This window comes from Pinus tabuliformis, chromosome 1_2 (genome assembly GCF_031772625.1).
Source record: "Pinus tabuliformis cultivar Carrire ecotype Pingquan chromosome 1_2, CPIR1, whole genome shotgun sequence".
NCBI classification, from domain to species: Eukaryota; Viridiplantae; Streptophyta; class Pinopsida; order Pinales; family Pinaceae; genus Pinus; species Pinus tabuliformis.
This window is the reverse complement of record NC_142298.1, coordinates 326442406-326451567: the sequence shown is the minus strand read 5'-3', so window position 1 is coordinate 326451567 and position 9162 is coordinate 326442406. Positions and strand designations below refer to the sequence as shown.

Below are 9162 nucleotides of genomic sequence, written 5' to 3'. Positions count from 1 at the left end.
ATACTCCGGATACATCTTTACACCAAATTTTCATGGCGTATAAAGGAAGATATATAATACACATATTTTTATTACATGATTGTATAATATTGGAGCAGCGCCCATTTTTGCCGTACGTTCATACTTTTGTTGCTACATTTTAACACATAAAATGTGTTAAAGCATTTTGCTATATTACATAATAATAATAATTACCTTTCTACCATCAAGATCAGATCATACGAGAAACAGAGCAACCTTCTTATGATATGGATATCATTCTTTCATCGCTTTGTTGATTGTGCTCAGTGCTACAAGACACCACTTTCGCATATGTGTGGTGGCTGCTTGAAGGAACTTTATCTCATTCTCGTTCATCATACACAATATGTTCATCTCACACAATATAAAGAACAGAATGAATTAATCGCGTAGCAACCATGGCTACACATACTGCTACTTCCTGCATCATAAAGCCACAAGCTACAGTTCCCCACTTTTCACATAAACACAAGGTCTTCAATCTATTGCATTCAAATTGTCTACCAAAATTCACCCCCTTTCTTCAAAAAGGCTGGCCCTGCCATGACATTAACATTAATCTCTCCAGATTGAATGTGAGAAAGGCCGGCTCAAAATTGGCCAGGACTGGCCGCATCATTTCTTCCGTCGCAGCTCTGCCCGGAGCGCTTCTCTTTGACTGCGACGGCGTGCTAGTTGACACTGAACGCGATGGCCACAGGGTTTCTTTCAATGAAGCCTTCTCAGAGGTTAAACCATTAACCTGCAATTATTATAAGCTGAACGAATGCTTCAATGCATCATTATGCTATAAAACTTGGGTCGCCTTTTGTTGTGAATCAATTTCAATTGAATCTGTACATGCAGAAAGGCTTGAATGTGACCTGGGACGTGGATCTTTACGGAGAACTACTCAAAATTGGCGGTGGAAAAGAACGGTAATCGTGCCTTTCCCAGAGTTTTGGCAGTGGTCCCCATAACTGGCTTTTTTCTTCTCCAGTAATTGAATTCCTTCACAACTGCTCTAAATTCGTGTTGTCAAATTTACAATCTCAAGCCAAATCCAAATGCTACGGAGTTTTTGGTGGGTAAATTGATGGTGTTGCTATTCTCTACCAAGGTTCAAATCCTGTAGACTTGTTTGTCCTTAGTGGATTTTTTTGCCCATGTAAGGTCCATTTCAATTGATTGAGGATAGTACTAAGTGCTGAGAGAATTTGACGGAATAGATACCCAGTGGCTGCATCTTAGCAGCACGATTGCTTCCATGAGTTGAAGTATCTCCACTGTAATATCCGACATTGTATATCCCATATTGAAACTTTCACTTGTTGAGAAGAAGCATCTATCAAAACAAATGCTTCAGAGTTCTGTTTCTAAGAATAGATGCAAGTGTTGTGATGGCGCCCTGCCTGGCAAACGTCACTTGATTTTGCTAAGCACACGAGATACTCTTGCTCCTTCCTATCAACAGCTGATCAAACAAACAATGGAAAACGAATTTAGATTCTTACATTTTGGAATATCTTCTATTTCATAGAAAGATTTATTTTAATTCCAGATTTATATGCTTGAGTGGTCATATTTCTAGAGGTGCAAACTTTTCTTCTAATTTTTCATTTAATTTTTTTTTTCACCTCAAGGACTTGATACCTCTCCATGCGTAATAGATTCCAAGCTAAAATGAATCTACATTAGTTTTTATATACGTGTATGCATTATGTGTCAACTCCATGTTGAACATAAAAGGAATTAGAGATCTCCCTCATACTAAGCAAGTATGCAGCCCACCATTGAAATGTTTTAACCTTACAAATATGTTTACTTTCCATTGAAATATTTTTTGTTACTAATATTTTTTAAATGGCACATCTGGACAGACTTTATATTAAACATTGAAGGAAATATACTTCTCCTTCTCCATCGCATTGAACTGTAAAAAGAACGCAATCATCTCATCCACTGTCTTTGTTTCACATCATGTAATAAATACTATTACTGCATTCCATTCCTTAGTACATTTCTAGAAATGTAACGTTTGCAATGTCTAGAATGGTAACATATATAGTGCATAGAACCGTAACATTTTAATTTAATTTCCACACTTACAATTAGACAACCTACCATTTGATCCCTTTTCCCTATTATTTTATAATGAAGACAGAAGACTTGGATTGGACCATCAGGAATTTCAAAGCTCAATATGAGATTGGGGGATTAAACCTGCTATGATCTCAGGTTCTATTTGCCACTTGGGATTCGTAGATAACACCGTCTTGATTGGAGAAGCAACACTCAGAGAAGCCAATTGTTTTAAAAAAACCATCAATTTGTTTCTCAAAGTTTTAAGACGATTGATTAATGATGATAAGTCCAAGACCTTTTTAACACCCATTTTGTAGTCTAGGTTCATATAAGTTGATTGCTTAACTTCCCTAGGTCTTCTCTGCCTAGCAATATATGGGTATCCCTTTGGTTGCCAACGATGCTGGAGACTTGTCCTGGGAGGAATCCGTGTCCATGGTTAGGAAAAAACTTCAAAAATGAACATTTTATTGCTTTTATTTAGTTGGAAGGATCAACTTAATTAATATATTCTCACGGGTAATTCTAGTCTTCTTATTCTCAACCCTAGTAGCCCCACAAAAAACTAGAGAAAAAAGGAAAAAAATAAAGAAAGACTTTTACTTGGGAGGACCCCAATTGGATATAAATTAGTTTCCAATAGCCTGGAAAAATATTTGCACTCCAAAGAGTATGGGGTCAGTGACTCCCAAAAATGAAGCATTTCAACACAACTTTATAAAAAAAACTTATTAGGTGATACTATAATGATAGCTCAAATCTGTGGGCACATAGCTACAAAGAAAAATATGTTCAAAATCTTTCATGACAGGGCTTCTTGTCACAAAATCTAGCGGGCCTTAGAGAGGGGTACCCTACAAGGCTAAAACTAGAGCAAGTGACAACAATGGGGTGATGGCCCACAGTCACCACATCTAAAACTCTTTGCTCTTTACAGATTTTCACTGATGGTTGGAGTCTTGGTATGAGAGAAGGTCACTGAAGATAGATACTCAAATGTTAGGGTACAATGTGACTCAAATAGGCACTCTACAAGAAAGACACAACAATGGCTCATGGCTCCAATTGGAGGCAATTCGCTTTCTATATAGAGACCTAGGGAGGGCAATCTATGACCTAGGGTTTGATCCTAGGGAGGGCAATCACGGTCTAGGGTTTGATTAATTGGTTGAGTGTTGGAGAGACCTATGAAAGTTTCATCTATCACAGTAATTGGAAATTATTTTCCTAATTGTTAATTTATTTAAGAATTTATCTGTGACGACAAATATCAAATAATTCACAGTATGATTTTCACCAATAAACTATGGAAGAAAATAGCGCTGAAATTGAGAAAATACTAGCACACACACACAATAATTAACACAATTATTTTTGGACAAATGTCCCTGGAAAAACCCACCTTGGGAAAACCGGTGCAGCCGCTGAGGGTTTTATTATTATGCAGTAGTGAAATTATCTGAGTACAAGCTGGATGCTGAAACTGGCAATCCTGCAGAGAAAAATACTAGCAAAAATATATTGAGGGAAATTACCCTCACTTTGAGCAATCTCGATACTTGATTGCGACTGAAAAGCAAGCCGTCCAATTGCCCCTGCTCAAGCTGTGCGTCAACCTGAAGCTGCCTACCACACGTGCTGCCCGAATCGTCTGCTAATCAAGTCGTCTTGCCTGCTGCTGATTGGGAAAATGCTTATCCAGCACTCTGGAACCTCTGCCCGGCCTTTGGAAATGAAAACGTCTTCCTTCCTCAGCAAATTGAATTGCCCACTAAAGCTTTTGCGCTAGGACTGCACAACCTCCTGGAGAAATCTCTGCCTTTCTGCAAATGCACTCGCCGGATCTGGAAATCTTCCTCTGGCTTCACTGTCGCTGCCCCTCACTGTCTCTTGAATTCTTCCAACACTGCTAGCTCTCTGAAAATCGAATCCTCCAAGGAAATCGAATTCTTTGTGGTTCTCACAAGTGTCTCTAGTGTATTCTCCATCTACCCATCGACTTCTTTTTATAATCCTTTGTTGGAGCGCCAACTCCAATGACCAAGATTAAAACTTAATCAAGGGCCTAGATTAATTCCTTGTTGATCCGTGTGAGTTTCTAGAGAATTCTCACCTTATCTCAATTAATACTGATTAATTAACTATATTCCCTAAATTTAGACTTAGGAAATATTTAAAAATCGGCTAATAATCTAATTGAGTCATCTCTAGGTGGAATTTCTAGAAACAATTTATGGGTTTTGGAGATCTCATGTGTTTTAGCCTCTCCACAAATTTTCGAGACTAGAGTGCTACAAAAATTAACACTCCCTCTTAGCGAGGAAGGTGTTCTAGTGCTGCACCACTGCAGCTACAACACCCTGTCTCTGTATAACCCTTTCTCATGATGTTGATGTTTGGCCACTGTGACCGCCTGCCACTGTTGATTTGGGGTAGCATCGGATGTGCTCTAGCCACGAAACTTGGTGGAGAGGCTAAGGCACATGAGATCTCCAATACCCAGAAAGGGTTTGGGCAGATTCTAAACAGTTTGGGAGATATTAAAATAATTAATATTTTTAATATAATCCCTAAGTCTAAACTCAAGGAAAATAAAATATTAATGAGAATTAATATGAAACTGTGTTAGAATGGTCCAAAAGTCATAGATCAAGCCAGATCTAATCCTAGCCGTTGATTAGGGACTTAATCTTGGCCGTTGATTTGTCAACAAGAAAAGTATAAGAGGAGGCTTGAGGGTCACTTGGAGAACACACTGAGGGAGACCAGTCAGTTCAATTTTTGGAGTGGGGTTAGTTGAGAAATTGAACCAGTGGTCTGGTGAGCAGTCAGGAGGCAGCAAGTATGGAACAGAGAGATGGGAGATCAGTGCAGAGGCAGAAAAGGTAGACGCAGGGCCAGAGGGAGCCATGCAGAGGCAGCAGAGACTGTGCAGAGCTAGCAAGGCCTGCGTCATCCACGCAGAGGCTGCAGGAGTGACACAGAAGGCCAGAGAGGCTGCGCAGAGTCTCAATAGGCTGACGCAGAGGGTTTCAGGCCACGCAGAGGTCAGCAGGGCTGACGCTGGGTTCAGAAGAAGTGCTGAAGAATTTGTCTATCTGTGGGTAAGCCAATTTGGCACCCTATTGTACTAGAAAATTGTTGAATAATAAAATCCTCCCTTGTTGCACCGGTTTTCCCACATTGGGTTTTTCCAGGGACATTAGTCCAAAATATTTGTGTCAATGTGTTGATTCTTGTGCATATGTTTGTTTTTGTATTACGGTGTGATATCTGCAACAATATTTATTTTAATGTTTATTGAAGTGATTTCATGAATAACTTATGGTGGAATAAGTAGGAAAAGTAAATCAGTTACTGCAGTGATAGAATTTTCACATGGTATCAGAGCAAGTAATCAGAGACAGAAAGGGAAAATTAGTTATGGGTCGAGACCACGATGCAGAGGCATCCACCTCAGGGGACTCACACAGATTTTCAGAAGATTGCACAAGAGAAAGAGATTTCGATTTCTCTATGTTGGCTTCCAGGCTGGAAGAAGAAGTGGCGTGCATGACTAGTGCTACATCATCAGAAGTATGGTATATAGACAGTGGAGCCTCGTGGCATATGATGGGAATCAGGGAGTGTTTCTCAGAATATCGAGAAGAGAAGATGAACTTTCAGATCACCATGGGGAACAAGGCAAAGTGTACTCTAGTAGGGAAGGGTACCATAGTTTTTCAGACAGAATCGGGAGAGCGGTTCCGTGCCACAAATGTGCTGCATGTACCAGGATTGGGGATGAACTTACTTTTCGTGTCACAACTACAAGGCAAGGGCTATGACGTCTACTTTATCAAGGAAAAGGTATACGTTAAACACTCGAGCTGGAAAAAGAAAGTGCAGATCGGGATCAAAAGTAATCTATTGTATAGATTACAACTAGAATCACCAATGGCACTAATAAGCAATCATGGGGACAAGGACTTGAACTATGGCACAGAAGGATGGGTCACTTGCACCATTGAGCTCTGAGAATTCTCAGGAGCACTGTAACAGTAGTTCCGGATCTGAGTATAGAACGAGATGATGTATGCAGGGGATGCGCTCTAGGAAAGTATGCCAAGGCGACATTTCCTAGGAGCAAACACAGGGCCAAGAGTGTACTAGGATTGATACACTCAGATATCTGCGGACCTATGTCTGTCAAAGCTCTCAGTGGTGCCGAGTATTTCCTTACCTTCATTGATGACCACTCGAGGAAAACTTGGATTTATTTTTTGAAAACCAAGGATGAGGTTTTTTGTCGATTCAAGGAGTTCAAGGCTCTGGTGGAGAATCTGATTGGGAAGAAAATAAAAGTTTTGCGCTCAGATAATGGTGGAGAGTATGTCGATAAGGACTTCACTGATTATTGCGCTAAGGAGGGCATCAGAAGAGAGTGGACAACTCCCTACAATCCGGAGCAGAATGGGGTAGCAGAAAGAAAGAATAGGACTATTGTAGAAGCAACTAGGGCCATGCTGTACGATCAGGATATGCCAAAATTCTTGTGGGCGGAAGCATGCAACACAACTGTCTATGTTCAGAACAGGACTCCTCATCGGGCATTGGGAAAGATTACTCCAAAGAAAGTCTTCACTAGGAAGATGCCTGAAGTCAGTGATTTCAGGATATTTGGGAGTTTGGCATATTGCCGCATACCCGAAGAAAAGAGGAAGAAGCTGGATCAGACTGCGGAAAAGGGATATCTGGTGGGATATAGCAAGAACGCTAAGGCATACAGAATCTATCTTCCAAGGAGCAGGAAGGTAGTAGTACGACGAGATGTAAAGTTCATGGAGGACAGAGCTTTCAGAAGATCTCGCGAAATGCCTTCCGAGGAGCAGTTGAAAGAGGATTCGTTGGTCATGCCTCTTCAACCAACAAAAGTGAAGAATTCTTCCTCAGGTCAAGAAGATTCTCAGGATGAGGAGGAGGAGTGAACAGAAGCACCTACTGGCAGAGAAAGAACTAGCAGGGAACTTTGTCAGATTCTGCGTGATGCAGAGAACTTCATCGGTGAGCCAAGGAACAGTAAGAGGGAGCGAAAACAACCAGACAGATATCAGGCGTTAGTAGCTCAGGATGGAGAGCCTGCCAACTTCAAGGAGGCAGCTTAGCATCAGGTCTGGCTAGATGCGATGGTAGAGGAGTATAACTCCATAATGGTGAACAATGTCTGGGAGGTGGTGTCAAGACCTCAAGACAGATCTGTGGTAGGTTCGAGATGGATCTACAAGATCAAACAACTAACTTGCATAATAACTAACTAACTATTTACTTATATATTTATATTTAATTCGTAATATATATATTTACATATTATTCCATATTATATTAATGATTTAAAGTTTTTGATTTTATAATTATATATATAGTTAATTCATGATATACATACATATTTATTTATTATTCCATATTAATGATTTAAGGTTATTAATGATTAATGTTTGATTTAGTGATTACATTTTTTGGTAATAAATATAACAAAACTAACTTTCATAATAATTAACTAACCATTTATTTATATAATTATAATTAGAGAAAAGGCCTAGTAATAACTAATTGATTCATTCTCTTGATTATTAAATACAAACTTTACCTTTATTCAAATGTTGGTAATAAATATAACAAAAAATTTGGTAATAAATATAACAAAAATAACTTTTCCTGTCCCTTTCCCTCGGTCCAGTCAGGTTGGCTAGTCAAATTTAGCCGTTTCTCAGTCAAATTGCCCAGTCCAATGTAACCTTTTCCTAGTCAAGTATAGTCGTTGGAAGATCTGCTCTCCCTATTTAACATGCAGCCATGATCTGATTCTTCAACTTGTCCTGACGATGAACCACACTCGTTGGTTCGAAACGCGTTGACAAAAGTATTATAATGTGATTTCCGCCGAAAAAATCCTTCTCGAAAACTTGATATGGATCACAGAAGCTTAAATTCAACAAGCTCAAATATGCTGCGGATGGCAGTGTTGAGAAATACAAGGCCAAGTTTGTGGCTAAGGGGTATGCTCAAAAGGAAGGGATTGACTATGAGGAAACCTTTGCCCCGATAGCCAGGTATACATCTATTAGGACCGTGATATCTCTTGCAGCCCAGATGGGATGGGAGATCCATCAGATGGATGTCAAGACGACATTTCTGAACGGGGTAATAGAAGAAGAGGTATACATTGAACAACCAGAGGGCTTTGAAACTCATGAGAAGAAGTCTCATGTATGCAGACTGAAGAAAGCCTTGTATGGGCTGAAGCAGGCACCGAGAGCATGGTATGGTCGAATAGATGGCTACTTGCAGAAGATGGGGTTTGTCAAGAGTGACGCGGATCTGAATCTCTACTATTTGGTTGTAGAGAACGAGCCGCTTATCTTAGTATTATATGTGGATGATCTCTTTCTAACAGGATCATCCAGACTCATTGAGGACTGCAAGAAGAATCTAGCCACAGAGTTCGATATGAAGGATTTGGGACGAATGCACTACTTCCTAGGGTTGGAAGTTTGGCAGCAGAAAGGAGAAATCTTCCTTGGGCAAGGGAGGTATGCTACAGAAATCCTGAAAAGATTCGGGATGGGAGACTGTAGACTTATGGCTACGCCAATGATCACCAACTGGAAGAATATTGATGCATCAGAAGACAAGGATGTTGATCCCACCCTATACCAGCAGCTCATAGGGTCCTTGATGTATCTGGTCAATACCAGGCTAGATATTTGCTACGCTGTCAACACCCTCAGTCAGTTCATGGTGGAACCAAAGAGGGCACACTGGGCAGAATCCAAACATGTTCTCAGGTATTTACAAGGAACAATTGATTATGGGCTCTTATGCACCAAGGGGAAGGATATTAGATTGAGTGGATTTATTGATGTAGATTGGGCAAGAAGTTCAGTGGATCGGAAAAGTACCTCTGGGTACTGTTTCAACATTGGATCAAGAATGACCTCCTGGTGCAGTAGGAAACAGAAGTCCGTGGCTTTGAGCTCATCTGAGGTAGAATATATGGCAGCAAGCATAGCTTCGTGTGAGGCCATATGGCTTAGAAAA

At 40.1% G+C, this 9162-nt stretch overlaps 1 protein-coding gene across 1 annotated transcript in view; it reads left to right on the top strand.

The window, feature by feature from the left end:
- The first annotated feature begins 277 nt into the window (after positions 1–277).
- The window catches only part of LOC149205700 (CBBY-like protein), a 327551-nt gene continuing 318666 nt past the window's right edge, over positions 278–9162 (top strand). The window contains exons 1-2 of the mRNA XM_089393530.1: positions 278–749; positions 868–938. Coding sequence (XP_089249656.1) covers positions 420–749; positions 868–938 — 401 coding nt within the window. The 5' untranslated portion in view covers positions 278–419. The remainder of the gene's footprint in view (positions 750–867; positions 939–9162) is intronic.